The sequence below is a fragment of the Pleurodeles waltl genome, chromosome 11 (assembly GCF_031143425.1).
Source record: "Pleurodeles waltl isolate 20211129_DDA chromosome 11, aPleWal1.hap1.20221129, whole genome shotgun sequence".
NCBI classification, from domain to species: Eukaryota; Metazoa; Chordata; class Amphibia; order Caudata; family Salamandridae; genus Pleurodeles; species Pleurodeles waltl.
This window is the reverse complement of record NC_090450.1, coordinates 477,656,221-477,679,171: the sequence shown is the minus strand read 5'-3', so window position 1 is coordinate 477,679,171 and position 22,951 is coordinate 477,656,221. Positions and strand designations below refer to the sequence as shown.

At 44.2% G+C, this 22,951-nt stretch overlaps 1 protein-coding gene across 13 annotated transcripts in view; it reads right to left on the bottom strand.

Annotated features, from left to right (window-relative positions):
- AGFG1 (ArfGAP with FG repeats 1) overlaps positions 1 to 22,951 on the bottom strand; it is a 328,958-nt gene that overhangs the window by 167,686 nt on the left and 138,321 nt on the right. For all 13 annotated transcript variants that reach the window (XM_069213848.1, XM_069213840.1, XM_069213844.1 and 10 more), the window contains one exon: positions 12,233 to 12,442. In XM_069213848.1, the coding sequence (XP_069069949.1) occupies positions 12,233 to 12,442 (210 nt within the window). The remainder of the gene's footprint in view (positions 1 to 12,232; positions 12,443 to 22,951) is intronic.

Here is a 22,951-nt window from a genome sequence, read left to right as displayed (position 1 = left end):
GTCTATCGACAGGGCATTCCCTAGGGCTTGATGGTATGGTTGTCTGGAAGCAATATTTTGGCATTTTGCCTTCCCTAGGGTTGCAAATAGATCTGTTTTTGGAGTTCCCCACCTTCTGAAAATGTTTTTGAATACTATTTGATTGCGTTCCCCTTTGTGAGAGCATGATGTCTGTCTGCTCCGCCTGTTCACTGTTATAAGAGACCATAGTGTCTGGGAGGACAGGCAACTATGAAATTAACTTTACACTACTTCAACGTCCATCTTTTCCCTACATGTGAGTAGATTCGGCAGCAAGAGAAAGTACAGAACCTGACTGATCCAAGTGTACCAGGTCTGTAAATACTGCCAGAAGTAGCTGCATGGTAGAGCCCACTAATTACTGCCAGTAGTTGCTGCATGATAGCATCACTAATTATTTAAATCACTACAGTCATCGTTGGCAGCAGCCTATGCGATCTAGATAGGAAAACAAACAATGAATTCTTCATTGAATCAGGTAACCAACCTTGCTCAAGGGACCTAGCACGGGCCTCAAATAACTTATCTAAGAGTATTTTAGAACATGTGTGGTAAAAATCCACAAGGATTCCATCCAACCTCGTAGCCCTTTCCTCTCCTCATACTTTTGAGTGAGGACTCTAACATCTGTTTAGTCAAGTGATTATAAAATATTTGTCTGTGTTGGGGGATAGTTTCTGCAGCGCTGTTCTTTCTAGGTAAAGCTAAGGAGCATTTGTCTGTTTGGTGGTCCCTGGCTAGAATACAGGGTGTGTAAATAATTTGTGAAAACTATTACTGGGCAATTGTATACACTGTATAGTTCTACTTTGGTCACTGGATTTCTTGCACTAATGCAATATGAGCGCTGTGATCACTAAAATGTGTGAGTATTCTATTTTTGTAATTATTTAGTTCACATACATTCTAAGACACAGGCCTTCATTTTGAGTTTGGCTGGTGACCTGGTGTGCTGGGAGCAGGGATTTTGGAATTGGGAGCAGAGGTAATAAGCCCCGCTGTTCTGGCAGACTACAGCCACCATATGTATAGCCCCTCGCCTCCCTGGCAGAGATCGCTGTGCCTGCTTCCCTAGTGCCTCCTCTGAAGGCACAGAAGGTTAGTAGCTGTGTAACATCCATATTTTATGACCCATCTCAGAAAAACCAGAGGCCCAAAGAATCTACCCATTGATTATTCTGAAACTAACATTTCACCAATCCCCATTTGTTAGACCAGACAGCCTTAGGGTGGTCACCCCTAACTTTTTGCCTGCCTCTCTCCAATTTTTTGATACTGTTTTTGCTGGTTTTCAGACTCTGTGCACTTTACCACTGCTGACCAGTGCATATGCTCTCTCCCTCTAAACATGGTAACATTGGATCATATGGAATACAGAGATAGTGGCTATGCAACTGGTTCACACTTCCCATGTGTATATCATGTAGATAGTTCAAATTTTCTAATTTATAGACAGTCCTTGAAGGGGTGCCAAGATGGTATTCACCCACCCACTCTGAGTGTAATCTTGTATACTGGAGGCCAGTTAACAAGTACAATGTTCAAAATACCACAGCACACCCTACTACGTTTATGAAGTCCAGTTAGAAATGACGAGTCTTGCGTAGTCACATTTCACCGCTCATAATTCTTTTATTCTTCCATCGATTAAGAAAATAACCAGGAGCAGCTAGTCCCATGCAACAACAGCAGACACGTGTTTCGTCAAATTGAATTTTCCAAGGCAGACAAAGTATGTCTATTCACATTATCCAATATGCTGAATGGTCCCGTATACGTGGAATATATAGTATATGCGAGGCGTAATTTGGCTTGAAAATCGTGTGTATCTCAAGTCAAGAGATATAAACGACCATGATAAGTCAGGTAAGAAAGTTCCACTCTTAACGGATGACGGAGAGTGCTGATGAAGAAAGGATCATACCCAACTGGACTATTTAATGTAGTTATAAGTACCTAGTACAGTGCACTATATGTGCCCAGGGCCTGTAGAATAAATGCTACTAGTGGGCCTGCAGCACTGATGCCTGCCATTGCAAGGCCTGTGTGTGCAGTTTCACTGCCAAATTAAAGGTACTTGCCAAGCCTAAGGTATGCCCTATGTAACCTATAGGGCAGGGTGCTGTGTAGGCAAAATGCAGTACATGTACTTATGTAGTTTACATGTCCTGGTAGTGTAAAACTCCTAAATTCGTTTTTACACTGCTGTGAGGCCCGCTCCTTTCATAAGCTAGAACTGGGGCTGCCCTTATACATTGTTTGAATGGTAGCTGCTGATCTTAAAGGAGTAGGACGGTCATATTTAGTATGGCCAGAATGGTGATATAAAATCCTACTGACTGGTGAAGTTGGATTTAATATTACTATTTTAGAAATGCCACTCTAAGAAAGTGAGCATTTCTCTGCATTTAAATCTTTCTGTGCCTTACAACCCACGTTTGGCTAGGTTTATTTGACAGCACCTTGTGCATTTACTCAGACACACCCCAAACTCAGGATACTCAGCCTCACTTGCATACATCTGCATTTTGAATGGGTCCTTCCTGGGCTGGGAGGGCCTGCCCTTACACAAAGGGACTGCCACACCCCCTACTGGGACCCTGGCAGACAGGATTGAACTGAAAGGGGACCTGGTGCACTTCTAAGCCACTTTTGGAAGTCTCCCCCACTTCAAAGGCACATTTGGCTATATAAACAGGGCCTCTGCCCCTACCCACTCAGACATTTCCTGGTAAAGAAGCTTGTAACCAGAACCTGCATCCTGCCAAAAAGAACTGCCTGGCTGCCCAAAGGACTCACCTGACTGTTTTCTGTGAAGGACTACTGCCCTGCTCCCTTGCTGCTCTCTGGCTGAGGTAAAGAAGTGCTCTCCAAGGGCTGGGTTAGAGCTTGCCTCCTGTTTCCTGAAGTCTCAGGACCAAAAAGACTTAGGGGGTTATTACAACTTTGGAGGAGGTGTTAATCTGTCCCAAAAGTGACGGTAAAGTGACGGATATACCACCAGCCGTATTACGAGTCCATTATATCCTATGGAACTCGTAATACGGCTGGTGGTGTATCCGTCACTTTACCATCACTTTTGGGACGGATTAACACCTCCTCCAAATTTGTAATAACCCCCTTAATCTCTTCAAGAAAGACTCCTTGTGCAGCAAAATTGGATGCACAGCCTGCCAGAAACGACACACAGCCTGCACCGCTGTGAAAATGTCCATGCACGCCGAACTGGAATGACGCAGCCTGACTTCACAACAAGAAGATCGACGCAGCACCAGCGTAGCAACCAGAAATTTGACACATGGCTCACTGGATCAACGCGCGGCCCACTGGATCGACGCACAGCCAAGCCGGAACCCAGGCCGACTTCCAGAGAGAAATCGACGCAGCGCCTACTGTGCAGTAGAAAATTCAACGCAACGCCCACTCGATCGACGCACCATCCCCGGGGCGTCTGAAAACCCCGCAACCAGAAGAGGGGCCACGACCGAGCACCAGAAATAGAAGCACGGCCGTCCCTGCGTGAAAACTGAACGACGCATCGCCGTGTTTGGCCCGAGAAAGCGACGCACACCCCTTTGTTTCCACACTTCTCCTCCTCTGCGGTTCTTTGTGGAGATTTTTCACACGAACCGGGTACTTTGTGCTTAAAAGAGACTGTTTGCTTTAAAAAGACTTACAACACTTTATATCACTTTTCAGTGAGATCTCTACATTTACTTATTGCATCTTTGATCGTTTTAACCTGCATTTAACCAGATAAACTATATATTTTTCTAAACGTTGTGTGGTGTATATTTGTGGTGCTATATGGTGGTATTGTATGATTTATTGCACAAATACTTTACACATTGCCTTCTAAGTTAAGCCTGACTGCTCAAGTGCCAAGCTACTAGAGGGTGGGTACAGGATAATTTGGATTGTGTGCGACTTACCCTGACTAGAGTGAGGGTCCTTGCTTGGACAGGGGGTAAACTGACTGTCAACCAAACATCCCATTTCTAACACCATTAAAAACAAAAATAAAACAATATCCCTAATCTATATTCACGAACCTAGCATCTCCTTTCCCAAACTTGATAAACTACGACATAAAACTCCAAAACAGACTCATGCGAACAAGAACATAGAGGTGCAGCCCATCATGGCAGGCCCTAGTGCACGCTACCATATTGTCCATAAGCGTCCTACTTGGATCAGTAGGGCAACAGTTCCCTGGTTCCCAACTGTTCCTTAGATCAAAGGATATATAAATATCCCTTCCTTTACTGTCCATAGTAGCCGAGGCACTCGATGTGCCAAACAAAGGTCTAGAAGATAAAGGCTACATCTTGGTTCACAATCACATTTCCTGATGTAAATCTCATTTTTTCTTGTTCTGTAGCTCCATCACCTCTTGATATTCCTGAATTCCAAGGATTTCTTTTATGGTGCCTCAGGGTTTCCCTACTCTTTGAGGGTAGAATGATGTGTCACCTAACCTTCTACCCAATTTTATGCTGTAACTGGAGACAGTAATAAATGTGCTTTGCCATCTTCAATGAACTTGTGTTTGGTTGAGAAGAACAGCATCTACTTCACATTGTTTTCTTGACGTCGTTGACTGACAGTATCAAATGATTGTCTCTAGTGTTGTACTTGTTGAGTGTAATCTGGGAATATTTTGGATTCTCAAGCCGTCATACAGTGCATTTTTGCCATTAATTGCACCCTACAGGACCATGTTTCTAAGTGAATAGTTTGGGAATTGGGCCACAATGGCTTGCAGATGAGGATCCTTTGAACGAGGCGGTGCCAATTTCCTGTGTGCATGCTCAAGACCAAATAAGATAAGTTTTTAAGATTCAGTGTTTCCAAGATCCATTCTTCCATCAATAGCTCAGTATAGAGACCCTTCACCCTCTTTGGGAATCCCAAGAACTGGTGGTTTTAGTGGTGGGATCTTCCTTCTCCATCATCAACTCTTGGCTCAATAGTTCTGTCGTTTCCAGTAGTTTAACTAAAATCAGTCGCACTTCTGTCATTTCTCTGGTAATGTGATTGCATCTTGCTTTTAGTATATCTGCATGAGTAGGAGTTGCACTGTTATGTTTACATACGGAGGCTCGAGAATTTTCTTGGTGAACCGAAAGCTGGGTGACCTGTGCAACCCATTATTGCTGTTTAAATAAAAAATAAATCACAGGCTGAATTGCTTGTGCAAATCAGCGTGGATTGATAAATGTTTTGATAGAAACAGGAGTGGTGACATTCCTAGCTCCTTACAGTTAAATTAGTCTGTTGAAAAAAGCTGTACTATCGGCTAAAGCTAATCATCTAGCCTCGATTGGCTCACTGAATTTTGACTTTCAAAAAGAAGGAGCAATGATGGGTAAATCAGGAGTGGGGTATGGATAGGTACCTGTATAAGACTGTGACTGTCACTGTGACAATTTTATTTATAAAATTCCAATTGACATAGTACCTTTTGCAGGTTTTATAGCCAAATGAAAAAACAATGAGTTGACTAAAAATAGTTTTTTTTCTTAGCTGTTGTGATCACTACACAATTCCTGCAGAAGAACAAGTCTTTGCCACCATTAAAGAAAGGGCATAAGATAGTTAATGTGGAATTATTAGCTTGCAAGCAGTCCACAGGATTCTTCATGGTTTATGATTTATCTACAAACCTTTTATCATGGGACAAAAGAAACAAAAGAAACTACCATAAGTTAACTAAATTAAAGTTATTTATTGAGCTGGCTTCCTAAAGTCTTTAATTATTATAAAGATGGGAGTTCTTTAATGTAATTTAGTATTGTGAAAGTGGTGCATTTCTTTTTGACATTGCAAAGTTGTACTGTTTTGACATATTTGAATTGTAGTTAACTGTATTATGTGATTGGATGCTTTATGAGTTTTTTTTTTTTACTCTAAACAAAGATTTGATAAGAATGGAGTGTATAGTGCTTGCAGTTAATCTAGTGTCTTGCAGATCTGATGACAAACAGGAAAATAATTTCAATTAAGTCAGTAATTTCACAGTAATAATTTGGTTCACAGAGCTTATACACGAAGCAAGGAGAGACTCAGATGAGATCCTGTAGAAAAATAAATCATGATATCTCACGGCTAGTCTGCAGTCAAAAGGTTCCTCTAATACTTCCTTAACAAAATACAATCTGACTGAACAAGAAAGGCACTGTGTGTCCTCTAAACGTATAGCACATCCAGCCTCATGCCCAGGTTTGCTGAGTTAAAGAACATTATGATACACCCATCTCATTTAACTATGCAATAGAATTGGGGATGAAAATGGGTCTCATCTGGATTGGACCGTACTGCTACACTGGAGCAGGGGAAGGGCTGAAGTTAAAATATAGACCTCCCGAGTGGGTGAGCTCAAATACACATGCATGCCCCAGTCACACCACAATATAAATCTATCCCTCCAGCGCACTGTTTACATGTTTTCATTAGTTGCGTTACCAGTTTATATGGTAACACCTAGGATGACAGTGAATGTCATATGATCAAAATGGAACGATGGCTGCGAGACCAGGCAAGGGTAAACTGATGTACTGTACGGAAAATGTCACTTACCCAGTGTACATCTTTTCGTGGCATGTTCCGCTGCAGATTCACGTGCTATGCATATGTCTGCCAAATAGTGTTGGGCTTGGAGTGTTACAAGTTGTTTTTCTTCGAAGAAGTGTTTGAGTCAAGGGTTCGAGTGACTCCTTCTCTTCGGCTCCATTGCGCATGGGCATCGACTATGTTAGAGGGTAAGGCAGGAGTGATAAAGTATAAAGAAAAGAGATGTTCATGCAAACACTATGTAGAAGTGTTTGTTTAACTTAAACAGCTACAGGTCTTCGGGGAGGTGGGAGGGTGCATGTGAATCTGCAGCAGAACATGTCACAAACAGATGTACTCTGGGTAAGTGACATTTTTCGTTCAATGGCACGTGTAGCTGCAGATACACATGCTATGCATAGACTAGAAAGCAGTTATTCTTCCCATAAAAGCAGTGGTTAGCCTGTAGGAGTTGAAGTTGTTTGAAATAATGTTCTTAGTACAGCTTGACCTACTGTGGCTTGCTGTGCTGCTAAACATCTGCACAATAATGTTTAATACATGTTTGTGGTGTTGACCAAGTAGCTGCTTTACATATTTCAGCCACTGGTATATTTCCTGAGAAGGCCATTGTAGCACCTTTCTTCCTTGTGGAATGTGCTTTAGGAGCAACTAAGAATTATCTTTTAGATTTAAGTAACATGTTTGGATGCATTTTACTATCCATCTTGCTAAACCTTGTCTGAGGTTACCAGTATGAGGTTTTTGAAAAGCTACAAATAGCTGTTTAGTTTTCCTGAATGGTTTTGTTCTATCTATGTATTGAATTAGAGCTCTTTTAACGTCTAATGTATGTAGAGCTCTTTCTGCCACAGAATCCGGCTGTGGGAAGAAGACTGGTAGTTCCACTGTTTGATTGATATGAAAAGGTGATACTACATTAGGAAGAAATTTAAGGTTAGTTCGTAGTACGACTATGTTTGTGTACTTGTATGAACGGTTCTTCAATAGTGAAGGCTTGAATTTCACTAACTCTTCGCAATGATGTATTTGCGACTAGGAAGGCAACATTCCATGTTAAGAATTGCATTTGACATGAGTGCATAAGTTCAAATGGTGGGCCCATAAGTCGCTTAAGCACTATGTTTAAATTCCACGAAGGAACTGGAGGTGTTCTGGGTGGAATGATGCGTTTTAAGGCTTCCATGAAGGCTTTGATAACAGGTACTCTAAATAAAGAGCTGTGCTGTATATTTTGCAAATACGCAGAAATTGCAGTGAGATGTATTTTAATGGAAGAGAATGCTAAATTTGATTTTTGAAAATGAAGTAAATAGCATACAGTATCTTGTATTGATGTTGGGTAATATAGACAGGATCGGAAGGAGGTGGCTTATATTTCTTCTCCACCCTAGGAGTAATTATTTTTGCCTTTATAGGCTCGCTAAATATTTGGTCAGCATGTTTTAGCATGCCGGGGAGCATAGGAAGCGACTGATATGTTGCATGCGTGGAGGAGAGTGTATTAAATAAGAAATCATCCTCTAATGGCTCAGTATACATGGTGACTGTTAGAAATGGGGTCTTTGGTTGACAGTCAGGTTACCCCCTGTTCAAGCAAGGACCCTCACTCTAGTTAGGATAAAAGAGAATCACCCTCAGCTAACCCCTGCTTACCCCCTTGGTAGCTTGGCAGAGCAGTAGGCTTAACCTCAGAGTGCTGGGCGTAAAGTATTTGTACCAACACACACAGTAACTCAATGAAAACACTACAAAATGACACAACACCAGTTTAGAAAAATAGGAAATATTTATCTAGACAAAACAAGACCAAAACGACAAAAATCCAACATACACAAGTCAAGTTATGATTTTTTAAAGGTTTAAAATAAAAAGAGTCTTTAGGTAGTTGTAACAACACACTAGCGCTGCTAGCGTGTAAATGTACCTGGTTTGCGTCAAAAATAACCCCGCACGGGCTGTGCGCGTCGAAAATAACCCTGCACGGTTATATGCGTCGAAAACAACTCGGCACGGCGATGCGCGTCGAAACAGCCAGCCACGCGACGGCCCGAAAGTCCCGCGGCGCAGGTTGCGATCTCTCAGCCTTCGTCAGCGATGCTGCGCGTCGTTTCTCCTGCTCCGGGCGTCGATTCTCCGGTCGCGTTTCCTGCGGCGTCGTTTCTCAGCTGCGGAGCCGGCGTCGCGTCGTTTTCTCAGCCGCGATCGGATTCGCGTCGATCTTTTCTCCGCACGGCGCTCGGTGCGTGTATTTTTGTCCTTAGGCTGCCAGCCTCTCCTTTCAGGGTCCCAGGAACTGGAAGGGCACCACAGAGCAGAGTAGGGGTCTCTCCAGAGACTCCAGGTGCTGGCAGGAAGAAGTCTTTGCTATCCCTGAGACTTCAACAACAGGAGGCAAGCTCTACATCAAGCCCTTGGAGATTTCTTCTTCAAGATGGAAGGCACACAAAGTCCAGTCTTTGCCCTCTTACTCTGGCAGAAGCAGCACTGCAGGAAAGCTCCACAAAGCACAGTCACAGGCAGGGCAGCACTTGTTCCTCAGCGATCAGCTCTTCTCCAGGCAGAGGTTCCCCTTGATTCCAGAAGTGTTTCTAAAGTTTGTAAGTTTGGGTGCCCTTCTTATACCCATTTTAGTCTTTGAAGTCACCTTTCTTCAAAGGGGACTCACACCTTCTTGTGAAATCCTGCCTTGCCCAGGCAAGGCCTCAGACACACACCAGGGGGTTGGAGACAGCATTGTCAGAGGCAGGCACAGTCCTTTCAGATGAGAGTGACCACTCCACCCCTCCCTCCTAGCAGAGATGGCTAATCAGGAAATGCAGATCACACCCCAGCTCCCTTTGTGTCACTGTCTGGTGTGAGGTGAAAAACAACCCAACTGTCAAACTGACCCAGACAGGGAATCCACAAACAAGGCAGAGTCACAGAATGGTTTAAGCAAGAAAATGCTCACTTTCTAAAAGTGGCATTTCCAAACTCACAATCTCAAAATCAACTTTACTAAAAGATGTATTTTTAAATTGTGAGTTCAGGGATCCCAAACTCCACCTGTCCATCTACTCTCTAGGGGAATCTACACTTTAATCATATTTAAAGGTAGCCCCCATATTATCCTATGAGAGAGAGACAGACCTTGCAACAGTGAAAACGAAATTGGCAGTATTTCACTGTCAGGACATATAAACCACATTACTATATGTCCTACCTTATCCATACACTGCACCCTGCCCTTGGGGCTACCTAGGGCCTACCTTAGGGGTGCCTTACATGTAAGAAAAGGGAAGGTTTAGGCCTGGCAAGTGGGTACACTTGCCAAGTCGAATGTACAGTGTAAGAATACACACACAGACACTGCAGTGGCAGGTCTGAGACATGATTACAGAGCTACTTATGTGGGTGGCACAACCAGTGCTGCAGGCCCACTGGTAGCATTTGATTTACAGGCCCTGGCACCTCTAGTGCACCTTACTAGGGACTTACTAGTAAATCAAATATGCCAATCATGGATAAACCACTTACATACAATTTAAACAGGAGAGCATATGCACTTTAGCACTGGTTAGCAGTGGTAAAGTGCTCAGAGTTGAAAAGCCAACAGCAACATGTCAGAAAAATATAGGAGGCAGGAGGCAAAAAAGTCTGGGGATGACCCTGCAAAAGCAAAAGTCCAACAGTGACATTATGATATGTTGCCACCCTAGCTATTACTTGAGTGTAGCCTGTACTATCCTCTGGTGGTGAAGGCTTAGAGGGATAGCAATCTGCGTTATTGTCTGGAATGGGGTCTGTATCATAAAGATCCCATGGATCCACATTTTCCTGTGCAAATCAAAAGAGTTTGATGGTGACTGCATAGGTGTAGGACTGGTAGGAGGAGAGATATGCAGATGTGGAGAGTGAGGAGGAGACTGAGGAAGAACAAATTGAGGAGGTCGAGGTCTCTCCTTTGTTTTTGGCATTTAAGCTGGAGGCTGTGTAGTGTCCAACTCCTCCTGAAAGAATAATTTCCAATTTGGTTTTGGAGGAGGTGCAGTTAAAATTCTGCCAGTTTCTTTATGGATATGAATCCTGGCTTGCCTTTCATCCATTGCTTTCATGATTGGTTGCATCTGTGAGTCCTCCTCAGTAGATTTTTGGCTTTCGAAAGTCCATGCCCCTCAGTATTTTCGGCTCCGAAGCTGGCTTCTTCGGTATCGAAAAAGATGGGGTTGAGGATGGTCTCGGCTCCGAAAATTATTTTCGAGGTTTAGACTCGGAAGAGCGGTGTTTGCTCGGTTCTGAGATGGCACTTCGGCTCGAGTCCGATGGCTTCCGAGGGGTGGCCTTCTTTGGTGCTGAGCTGGTGGGTTGGTCACTGAGCGTTTTCTTTTGGGTCGAGCCATGGCCTTCCGGCAGTAGCGTCCCCAAAGCCTTATGTTTGGGCTTAGATGACATAGGGGCAGGTGTACTCATGTGCTGTCCTGCTGTGACCGGTCTGTCCTCCTCAGAATCCTGGTCGGAGTCAGATCCTCGAACGAACACTGCGGTCTGCATGATTTCTTCCTCTTTAATGTCGAGATGTTTGGTGCTTTTTGATGCCATCTCCAGTCTCCGTGCTCTTGGGTCCCAGAGTGTATTTTTCGACCGGAAGGATCTGCAGGCCTCGCAATTTTCTTCCCGATGGTTGGGGGAAAGGCAGAGATTACAGACGAGGTGTTGGTCCATATAAGGGAATTTAGCGTGGCACCGAGGACAGAATCAGAATGGAGTCTGATCCATGAGGCTTCCACGCGGTCTGCCCGACCAGGCCCAAGTTGGGCGCGCGCGCCCCGAAAGGGCGAGTAAAGATGTGTGTTTCGACGGTACGGAAGTGTCGATCGAAGGTGTAACGCAATCGAAACAATACCGACGAACAATGAAGAGTTTTCAAGCTTTTCCAAATCAAACTATCGGAGTGAAAGGAAACATGTCCGAACCCAATGGTGGAAATAAAACAATTTAACATGGAGTCGATGCCCATGCGCAATGGAGCCGAAGAGGAGGAGTCACTCAATCCTGTGACTCGAAAACTCTTCTTTGAAGAAAACCAACTTGTAACACTCCAAGCCCAACATTAGATGGCAGACGTATGCATAGGATGTGTATCTGCTGCTACACATGCCATTGAACATACTGATTACCTATATTAAACCCGGAAGAGCCAAGAAACAACTATGTTACTGTACATGAACTTCGAACCACACCCAAAAAAATAATCATCCCTTGGCTGCAGGTGGTGAATGCCCTTCTCGGTATTGAGAGCGTCCAGCCCCTTGAGGACAAGTTTTTAATCAGACAGACAGGCGTAGGCTAAGGAAGGAGGTGAAGTCTTCTGAAACATTTCCAAAAAGAAAATCAGAGTAAAAGAACATACAACAAATATGGATTTCTAGGGACCTAGAGGAATACATGTTGGCTTTTGTGTTTCACAAAAACACATTTTTCTTTTGATCTTTTTAAGAAGGGGCAGAAGGGTTTAGTTATTTTAAAAGTTTTTTTTCCTAAAAACTTCCAAGATAGGGAAGCCTATAAATATGAGTAGACTCCAAGAACAAATTTTATGTGAAGTGTGTTATAACTGTGCAGCAGTCTGAAGGTGATATATGATGTAAGTGCAAACCTGTGCCAGTGCTGAAGATATTGTCCAAGTCAGCAAGTGCTGCATATTTGTCCGCAGATGGGAGACTGGGTTTATTTGTTGAAAGTTTACTGGAAGCTGTTGCTGTTGTGCCGCTCTGAGCAGAGTTGAAGGTTCCAAAGTCAACACTAGAGGATTTGGGGAAGTTGTCAAAATGAGCAAAATTAGCATTCACCGATGGAGCACTTCCTCCTGAAAAATATAAATAAATATAAATAAAGAAAAAAAAAATGACTGTGTGATATGTCAAAATGTAAACAGACTGAACGACTCTCTCAAGTTCGTATAACAACATTTCAAATAAAAAAAACAACTTACTTTTCTTTTATGCCTGAATACAATGTTCTAAGTAGCACAGGAAAATCCAAAATGATGGTCATATAGATAATGAAACCATGATGTCTAGGTGAACACGTGCTTTGCTTTTTATGTGGCGTACACTTGACGGGTTTTATGTGCTTGATAACTAGCTATTGTATTTCCTTTCTCAGACAGGCTTTATTTAAAAGATTTGATGTATGGTGGTCCAACACAATATTAATGTGACCTGTGCTGTATTGTATGTTTTATTTTTAAGTCATGCAGTTTAATGTATCAGCTTTTAAACCTTGTTTTAAATTTCACGATTAGCTCGTCAAGGTTTACTACATATTTTATTTAGAACATTTCTACATACCAATGATCTAGATCCGCATTGGTGCCGAGGGCCAGAGATTGAGGAGCTTCAGAGACAGCGCTGAAAGCATCGGATCATCCGTAGCACGGAAAGGGCCCGCGGAGCAGCCGCTTCTGCCTTCCGGGATAGAGCAGGGCAGGGAATCTGCCTAGGTGCTCGGAATATAGGAGCGTTCATCGGCCACGCGTGGAAGAGAGTACCCTTCAGCCCAGGAGCAGACAACGGGCACTGGACTCCGGATCAGCTGCACATCCCGCACGGGGGCAGCAGGCGAGACCACATCCTGCTTCCGTAATAAAGCAGGAGCGGGGAGCTCCGGCAGTGGCAGCACTGAAAGCAGGGAGCAGGGGATCGTTTCAGAGCCTGGGAGGAGCGGCTTACGCACCCTGCGCTCCGGCTACAGTCCGACAGCCGAGGCTTCACAAGGCGGCTGGAGCCGGGCACGGAAGGCATCGCCCGCCGGCACCTGCCCTAGGAAGTGTTGTGTGCCGTGTTGGAAGCGTTTACCCTAATGAGTGTGGCTCACCCGGAGGAAAAGCAAGGGGGCACACTCTTGATAATTCTAGACTGCTCACTCATTTTGTTTGTGTGGAGGTACATTGTGGCGGCCATCTTACCTGTTTAAGAGGAAAGAAAACAAAAATCCAAGCCTACGCTTAATTCTTTATCTGGTTTGCCTTTGGACTCTCCTCTACTTCTTGCGGAACCCGCTGCGTGAGAGCCGCATGTGCAAAACCTACGGACAGTTTCAGTGAGGGACTGGGCGAGTGCAGGGCTGCGAGCGTCGGGACAGGACTACGTCTCCCAGCAGTCCTGTTAACCCGCGCCTCCTGTCACCTGGCCGCTCTCCCTGCAAGCCCCACCCCACTCATAGCTTAACTTTTCTCTTATAAATTCAAACAGCTACTTCCGCGTCGCGGGAGCGCGCGGGAGCGCCCGGGGATAAGCCCGGGACAAGGGCGGGACCGTCTGTGGCCGTCAGGGCCCGCAGGAGGCTGGGCTGGGCCCACTCTCTTTCACCTGCATTTCCTTGATCCTACTTGGTATGCGAAAAAGGTTCTGGGTATGCCATCATCAGCCCTAGGTGGAACAGCAGCGAAGGAGGGGGGAGCCAACACTGGGACTCTGGACAATTACTTTAAATCGGTAAAGGGTGATGGGGGAATCGAAACCTCTCTGGAGATGCGTAGGACAGAGCGTCGTCGCTCGATTGAACACATGAAAAATAGGCCCCTCAGTGACATAATTCCCTGTCCTATCTCCCAAGAGGAAGGTTCCCTCAATGGCAGCCCGGATTTTTCATCCCAAGAAGACGTTCCCCTATTACTCCGGGATAGTTCTCCCATTTCTGGCCCATCTCCTAAACAAACTACGGACACCACTCCACTATTAGTTGCCAGTAGTTCGGCAGTTGACTTATTCACCCAAACACACACCAGAGCCAAAATCAAGATTAATAAGCTAAAGCAAACCGTGGTGGCAGAGGTGACTGACCTACCACCAAATAAACGCAGAAGGAAGATGAGGGGTGGTCAGGGGAAGAAAAAGATCCCCCACTCTGATTTTGGAAAGTCACTCAAGTCCGTACCTATGTTGGACAGGCCTTTAGTTAATGTGCAGAAGGCTACTCCCCCCCAAGGGTACTAATATTATTACCACTGCTTCCATTAGCGACAAAGGGAAGAGCCCACTTAACACATTACTTCCCGGTAGCTCTTTGGGGAGCATTGAATCTCTAATTAGATCACTCTTGTTGCCCATTAGCGAGAGCTTGCAGAAAATAGAATTCAGGCTGACCACTCTGGAGGCAACTTTAACCACCCTGAAAATTTTGGACAACAAACAGAGTAGAACCACTGAGTCCAATCTACCAATAGGAACCTTCCCCAATATACAAAACCCACCGATCCACACGGGGCCTCCCTTGGGCACCACTGCCGCCCCTCTTTTACAGCCACTTATGGCTATCCCAGTTCCAATTTTACCTACTAACTCTAACATCCTACCATCAGAAACAGATGGCCCAGCACTCCATCGTATACTCCCGGGTAAGCCTGCCCCTAGACCACGAGGACCCGACTTACCACCAGAGGCTAACAGCCTCATGGTGGTGTTGGCTGGTGTTCCCTCTCTAGAATTGGGTGAAAATGAGAACTATCACTCACTCAAGAGGAAAACCATTAAATGGTTGAATTGGAACAGACCTCTTCCAGCTCACCTCAATAATGAGATCATTATGGTAAGAAGGGTACCATGGTTGGGGAAGTCGGGGAAATCAATAGCAGGGGACTGTATCATTGTGTCTTTTCGAGACCCTGGAACAGTACTATACATTTGTGCTGGGTCAAATAGATCACTGGATTCTACCATACAGACTTTGTCAGTTTCTTTCTTTTTCCCTCCCATTTGCTTGCACCATGACTTGTCACAAGGTAACTGGACAAGGGTGGAACGAAGATACAGGGGATATGCCCCACGTCCAGTTTATCGACCTTCGGAGACTCCCTTTTTGGACCACAATCGTTTTAACTGTCTGAATGGTCTGGATGGTGTGGACTGACTGCCCCCAAACCCGAACTCAAATCCTGTGACCTTGGATAATGGTCCCAGTAAGCTGCCTGATCCGGCTAAACCCACTTCTGAAAATGACCCTGTTAGAGTAATTGGTGTAGTTTCTGGCTGTGGTACTGGCTCTTCCCCCCACTCCATCCCTGCAATCTGTTCTGTGGCTTCTCCAGCGCACATGAGACTAATTTGGTGGAATGTGGCTGGTTTAGCCAGCAAACTGGGCACCCAAGATTGGATAACTTACATTGAGTCCGGGGATGTTTGCATGTTCCAAGAGACTTGGGCAAGGGAAGATTACAACCATCAAGGTTACGAGTCATTTTCCATCTCGGCTAGGTGGGAGGGTAAGGGCCGCCCCTCTGGTGGACTCACAACTTGGGTGGCTTCCCACTTAGGATGTCAGGCTTCACGCCTACCGGTGCCATCAGATGATATCCTAGTGGTTTTATTAGCCTGGCCGAACCTAGCGAAACTTGCCCTGATAAATATTTACTCCAGGCCAGTGGGAGCTTCGCGTGAATCCCCCACTATAGAGGAGCTTTCAGTATATTTAGCGGAAATGCCAAGAGATATCCCTTACATAGTGGGAGGGGATTTAAATTCCCATTTCGAGCCGTTGGTCGGTCTCGTAGAGGGATTTCCCATGGAAGAAGAGTTCAGGTGGTCAGTACCCTCTGTTGTAGCACCTTCCCCAAAGGCATGGACGCCTGTGGCTTTGCAGATTACTGCTCTCACCCTAAAGCATGGAATTAGAGCCTGCAATGGACGTATTAAGTCTGATGTACCAAGCAAAACCACGTACAACAGAGTGGGAATAGAGTCCCGCTTGGACTATGCTCTTGTACAGATAGTGAACTGGTCTTCTATCCTGGACTTTAGGGTGGTGGAAAGACTGGATAGTGACCATAACGCCCTTGAACTCGATCTTAGCCATCCTGGGCCAAAGGCCTTCATAACAACCATGGGGGAGTCCAAACCTGAACTACTATTAGACAATAACAGGAGAAGAATCAGGTGGGATAAACTAGCTACGAGCCAAGTGAAACTTTCGAAGCTCTACGCAGGTTTAATCCCCATTTTGGAAAAAGTGGGAGAGCTAGCCAACGATGTGGGCAATATAGTCCACCATGAGAAATTATATCAGGCTCATGAGGACCTTATAAAGGGAGCGGCCTCTGAGCTTTTTACCAGGGTCCAGAATCAGAAGAGGATCCAACAACATAACTCCTTATGGTACAATGCAGTCTGTAGGAAGGCAAAGGGAGAACTCCTCAGATGCATCAAGGAGGGAACAGATAGAGAGAAGCTGCGAGAAAGTAGACGGGCTTATAAAAAACTGGTCATCCATGCTAAAACCGAATGGGAGGAGAACCAGTGGGAGGAGCTTACCACTTCCCTCGCAACAAGAGACCACCGAATGTTTTGGAGAGTAGTAAACGGGGGGTCGGGGAACCTCCATTCGGCAATAGAACCAAATATTGCAGCAGGGGTGTGGCAGGCACACTTCCAGTCTCTCTACAGTTCCGAGCAGGGAGAAACTAAGATTGATTTTGGTACTGGACTGGTAGAGTATGGCGGGGATTTGATAACAGTGGGGGAGGTGAAGGTAGCACTAATGGGACTTAAAGCTGGAAAGGCGCCAGGATTGGACGGCCTGCCCGGGGACCTGTTCAAGCAGGAGCCCGGTGTTTGGGCCCCCTATCTGGCTGCAGTGTTTAATGGAGTTTTGTGTGGCATGGAAATTCCGAGTACTTGGCTGGGGGCAGAGGTGGTTCCTATATTTAAAAAGGGCTCGCCCCTGCTCCCAGCCAACTACAGACCAATCAGTCTAATTGACGTGTCACAGAAGCTGTTTGGCAGGATACTGCTGAATCGGCTTCAGGACTGGGTGGAAGAAACGGGTGCTCTCAGTCCGTATCAGGCGGGATTTAGAAAGGGAGTTTCTACAGTGGACCAGGTTTTTCGTCTGAACGTTATCTATTGGAGGGCAGCAATATTGGAAGGGGGTAGTTTATATACTATATTTGTGGACCTGAGGGCTGCGTTCGACCTCGTGCCCAGAGGGAAACTCTGGAGTGTTCTGGCTGAGATCGGGGTCCCCCCAGACATCCTGATAATTTTAAAGAGATTGCACCATAATAACTATGCCCGGGTCAGGTGTGGGAAACACGGGGAATTAACGGACAGATTCCCCGTTGACAGGGGGGTTAGACAGGTCTGTGTATTGGCACCGACCCTGTTCTGCCTCTTCGTCAACGGGGTAATCGCCCATCTCAATGGAACTGAATACACTGATGCCCCAAAATTGAATGGCAGCAGGGTGCCTGCAATTATGTTTGCAGATGACACCCTGCTGCTGTCCAAAACCCCCATGGGGATACAGAGGATCCTTGATTCTTTTGTGGCTTTTTGCACAGACAGGGGGTTAGAAATCAATGCTAACAAAACCAAGTTTATGGTTATGAACCCAACCCCAAGATCACGCCCGAACCCCTTACTGGGAGCTTCACGTTTAGAGAGAGTCTCCACCTTTGAATATCTAGGTGTAACGTTGAATGAAACCATGTCCTGGGGAACTCACCAGACTAGGGTTAATCTTAAATTAGTGCAGACCACTGGTGGCATTGCTCGGTTGATGAGAAGCTCCACATATCGACCGCTGGGGCCGCTTATCCAGATATACAAGGCACAGGCTAGAGGAGCTCTGATGTACGGGGCGGAACTGTGGGGTCACACAGCTTCCTGCAGTTTGTCTATAACTGAGAACAACTTCATGAGACAGATAGTAGCACTCCCGTCCAGTACTCCGCTCCTCCCCCTGAGGATGGATCTGGGTCTGAGACCAATAGCAGATGAATTAGGTCTCAGACCCATAGTCTTCTGGCGAAGGCTATGGAGCACCGAAGAACTCTCTTCTTATAGGGCGGAACTGAGGGAGTTTTTAACCCATCCTAAAGCTCTACAGATCCCGTGGATAAAATATATAAAAAAGTCCTGTATGGGATTGGGCCTCCCTGACCTGTGGTCGGATCCAGCTAACGCCTAATTAAGGATCCCACGAAGAGCTTTGGTCAGTGCTTACCACGAGCAGAAATTAGCTATGGCCCTAGACTGCAAGAATGAGGGGTCATTAACATCTGTATTCGTGCAAAGCAAGGACTCATACCGCCTGGAGAGGGTTCTGGATGCTATGTCTCCTGTGCTGGCCAGGAAGCTATTTCTCCAATGGAGATATGGCACATTGCCTCTGCGATCTTACACCTGCTCCTGGTCAACACTGCCATCTACCAAGCTATGTCCGACATGTGTGGGAGCAGAGGAAAGCGATCTGCATGTGGTCTTGTTTTGTCCAACTTACAAGGCCGCCAGGAAATATTGGCTCCTACCACTTATTAGAAACCTTGGTTTTAGGGAGTACCTCCCGGTGTACAGAATTTTAAAAACTGATGTTTCAGGTCCAATTGTGTTTGCACTAGCCAAATTCCTTACCAATGTCTGGCATATTCGTACCCGTATTTTAAAGTTGCAGGCTCCTATCTAACTTTAAGTTTTTATTTTAATTGTATGGTGTTTTATCTGATGTGTTTCCTGTTTACTTTTCCTTGATGGTTTTACATGTTCATATGTGTGTTTTTTGTGTACATCTTTTATGGCCAAATTGGCCGAAATAAAGATAAAAAAAAAAAAAAAAACATACCAATGCACTCCCGTCAGCAATCCCAATTTTCTTATGTTTACCAAACCACAGAGTAGAATGGAATTTTAAGTCAAAGTGTATAAATGAGATGCACCTTGAATGTTGCACTCATAGTGGACACCTTGCCGTAGGCAACAAAACATTCAGAATGTCAATAGTTTTCACCTTCCAACGGTATTACCAGACCTTTTGGCTTTGTTAATGATTTTTGGCGATGCTCTTCTGCATCACCAAAAAAACAAACAAAAAAGAGCAATGATAGATAAAATGCATGCACAAATGATATTACGCTGGCCGAAGAATGCCCACGTATGTGTGTGCATCAAGGATGTGCATTCATAAATCATGATACAGTATCCATTTTGTTTTCATTGTCCATTAAAAGATTGTGGATGCCCATCTTAGAGCAGTAAAGTTATAAAACAACAAAAAAAGTATGTGAAAGCACTGCTGGCCCCTTCTGGAAAAAAAAAAAAAAGGGGGGAAAAAACAATGGCTTCGGGAAGGGTGTTAGAATGGTGTAACAGACAAGAGGGTGGAGAAGAAAGGAAACATCAAGTGCTGGGAGCAGAGGGAGGAGTGAGCAATGGAGGAATCAGATGGGGAGATATCTAAATTAAAAAAAAGTCAAAGGGACAGGTGGAAGCAAAGGCAAGCTTGGAGGTAGCAAACAGAGCACAAGGGGCGGGGATGTGAGAAATGTAGTCGTACACACGAGAGAGAGCAAGGAAACACATGCACTCCCACAAAGTGCTGGAAATAAAAGAAAAAGTAGTTCACTAATGTGATGTTATGAAGGACAGAAGTCATCCAATCAAATGGATGGCATAAAGGGTATGCTCCAAAGGAGGTACAAAGGTGAGTAAGGAAGGATATCTAATAAGAGGCAAGCAAATGCGACTGAGAAGAAAGCCAATCAATGGTTAGCAACTGGCTGACCTACAGCCCACTGTAGCTACTGGTCTTGGCCATTCTTCGAAAGCAAATAGCAATAGGCAAGATCTAAAAATCAATGCCAAGATGCAAATTTTCAATCACCAGTTTTACTCATATTTTTGTGCTTTATTTTCTTAAACGCCACAATGGTTTTTATCATATAAAAGTTATCTCTGTTTGGTCTCCAAGTCTATACAACACCCACTAAGCCACAGACGCTAGCAGGAAAAAAAACTTTAGTTCCTCCTGTATATTATATGCTTTTCAAATTAGTTTAATGTGTAGGCACAAGTTTGGTCTATTTGATGGCCTATGATTACATTCCTGAATAAATGCATTATGTGTTGTATTGGAAAGAGTGCGTGCATTTATGTATAAGAAAATTGTAAAGCTCCACTGAGCTATACTAGTTAAAAGCATATTAAATTTTACAAACTACAGATGTAAAAATGTAGAATGCGTATCACATACATTGACAGATTCAGGGTCATACCATACTAATACTACATGTGCCAACGAAAGATCAAGGAGGCCTATGCATCACAAGAATCAAAAGATTAGGTAGTTGACAGTCATCTAAAAACGTACCTGAAAGATGGAAGTGGGAGGCAATGTGCATTTTAATTTTTCAACTAGATGCCACTGAATGAAATAGCCAGTGGGAAGTGTAGACCAGGAATTCAACACTAGGATCCCACCAACTCAGTCACTACTGGTAAAAGATCCTGTGCCCATGTTGAAGTTTACTTAATACTTTCCAACCCTAATGAGGCACAGCCATAACTGTGCTCTTTACTAACTGGTACCCACCAAGCGGGTTCACCAGCAGAGTAACATATGTATGACAGGAGAGCTTTATCCCAGACATTACACCATCTAGCAAACCTTTGTATGTGCTACAATCAGTCTTCAAAAATTAATTCTACAGTATTAGGGGTAGGGAGTGGGGGAAGCATATATGAATAACCCTCCGGACAGCAGCCAGTCCTATGAACAGCACTGGACCTTCTGAGAAAATGTGAGAATTTAAAGGGTGTTTGAGCAGAAGATCTTCAACACATATTTCCCTTTTATTGAGCCCAAGGTGAATGATCTTGGACTCATTAAAGTTTCACTGTCTAAATTCTTTAAGAACTTAATTTTCTGGAACAAAAAGAGAATCTTTTTCAGCACTCTAGACGTCCAAGAAAGTGAGCTGGGTAGGGTCACATCTGCCTTTTGGACAGACTCACCTCAAATATCCTGTGCCACTTCAACATATGAGAGTGAATCTAATAGTTAGTTAAGGTCCTGCATTTGAGACTTTTGGAGAAGAACAACAGCTTGACAATGGCGCACTTCAAGTATCCTGTGGTTCCGGAGAAGTAATCAACCACTTGGGGAACCATTCATGGTATGTTTAAGCAAAGCCACTCTTTACTAGAAGTGACTTAGAAAATAACTGGACATAAATTACTGAAATCAGACTCAGTCAGATTAGGAGATTGTGTAAATTCAGCTTGGTACCATGCCTATTCCAGTTTCTCCACATGAAAAGACCATGTACTCACTAGGGAAAGAAGGAGTTGATAATGGCTTGAGGCAGAAATGTAGATTGATGAACATTTCAAATCACAGGTGTAAGACACTGACAGTTTCCAATGAACATAGGTAATGGGAAAGCCTGCAGAGGCCCGAAAACATGAATGAGCTTCCATTTATAAAACCAGATGGTGCATCAAAAGAAAACTAGGTAAAAAACCGAACAGGAGTAGCCCTAAAGTCCATAAAGTGAATTCAGCCAAACTACAACACTGGTCTAAGACTCTGGAGCTGTACAACAAATGACTGAAGTTTTCTCAAGAGTATATAGAAAGAAACTTCGAACTAGCAGTGAAGTGGTGGTCTTCGAATCATGGTGAGAAGGTGGTTCACTGAATAAACTACAGGTTAACTTACAAATATCTAATTTTGATCAGGGTTAACTTAAGGCTCACAGACCTTCTCAAGTCAGAAATTAGTATAGAATCTTCTATTCTAAGTGCAGCCAATTCAGACCTAGTTTGCAACAGAACAGTTATTGTTTTCATACTAGAAAAATCTGAAAGTTTACTATGTTCCCCAAATACTATTTTTTTATTTAACAAATTAGACGTGTGTTTATGTGAAGATAAGGGCAGCAGGTCTTGTGTAGATTTTAAAACACAATTTACAGCCTCAGGAGGGGACTAACTTTCTTCCTCTTAACAAATTAGAATTAAGAGAGTATATTAACTTCTTAGAGCTCAAAAGAACTATAAAGCTCACTGATATCATTAAGTATAACTGGGACCTTCGGGGGACCACCACTTTACTTCTGAAATTAAAGTGGTAGAAGAACCATGGTAATACCCCAACTTGGCTATTGCTTTGCCACTTGCACAGGCATTCACTCCAAGTCACTGGATGAAGCTACAAATACCTAACTATGCAGCCGACAATATTTTTTTTAGAGGGATAGTAGATCAAATAGAGCCTTCCATCCCTTTTGGGTTGGTAAACTGAATACCTTCATACTGGTTAATAGAGACATCTGTTATGGAAACCCCCAGACCAAGCCATGAAAGGCTAGAAATTTATCTTAGGATTCTGGTGAAGGAAAGAGCACAATCTAACACCTACTGCTCTGTTGAAAATGTTCTACAAGGCGGCAGCCCTGAGATCCCCAAAAAAGATGGAGCCAGGTGACCAGATGTAAAAGGTTGGTACGTCCACACCTTCTTTGCCCTTTGTCAAGCCAGGTGCAAAGGTTTGGTGGATTGTAATTAGACAATGCTCATTCCACTGGTACCTCCTTGCATGTTAC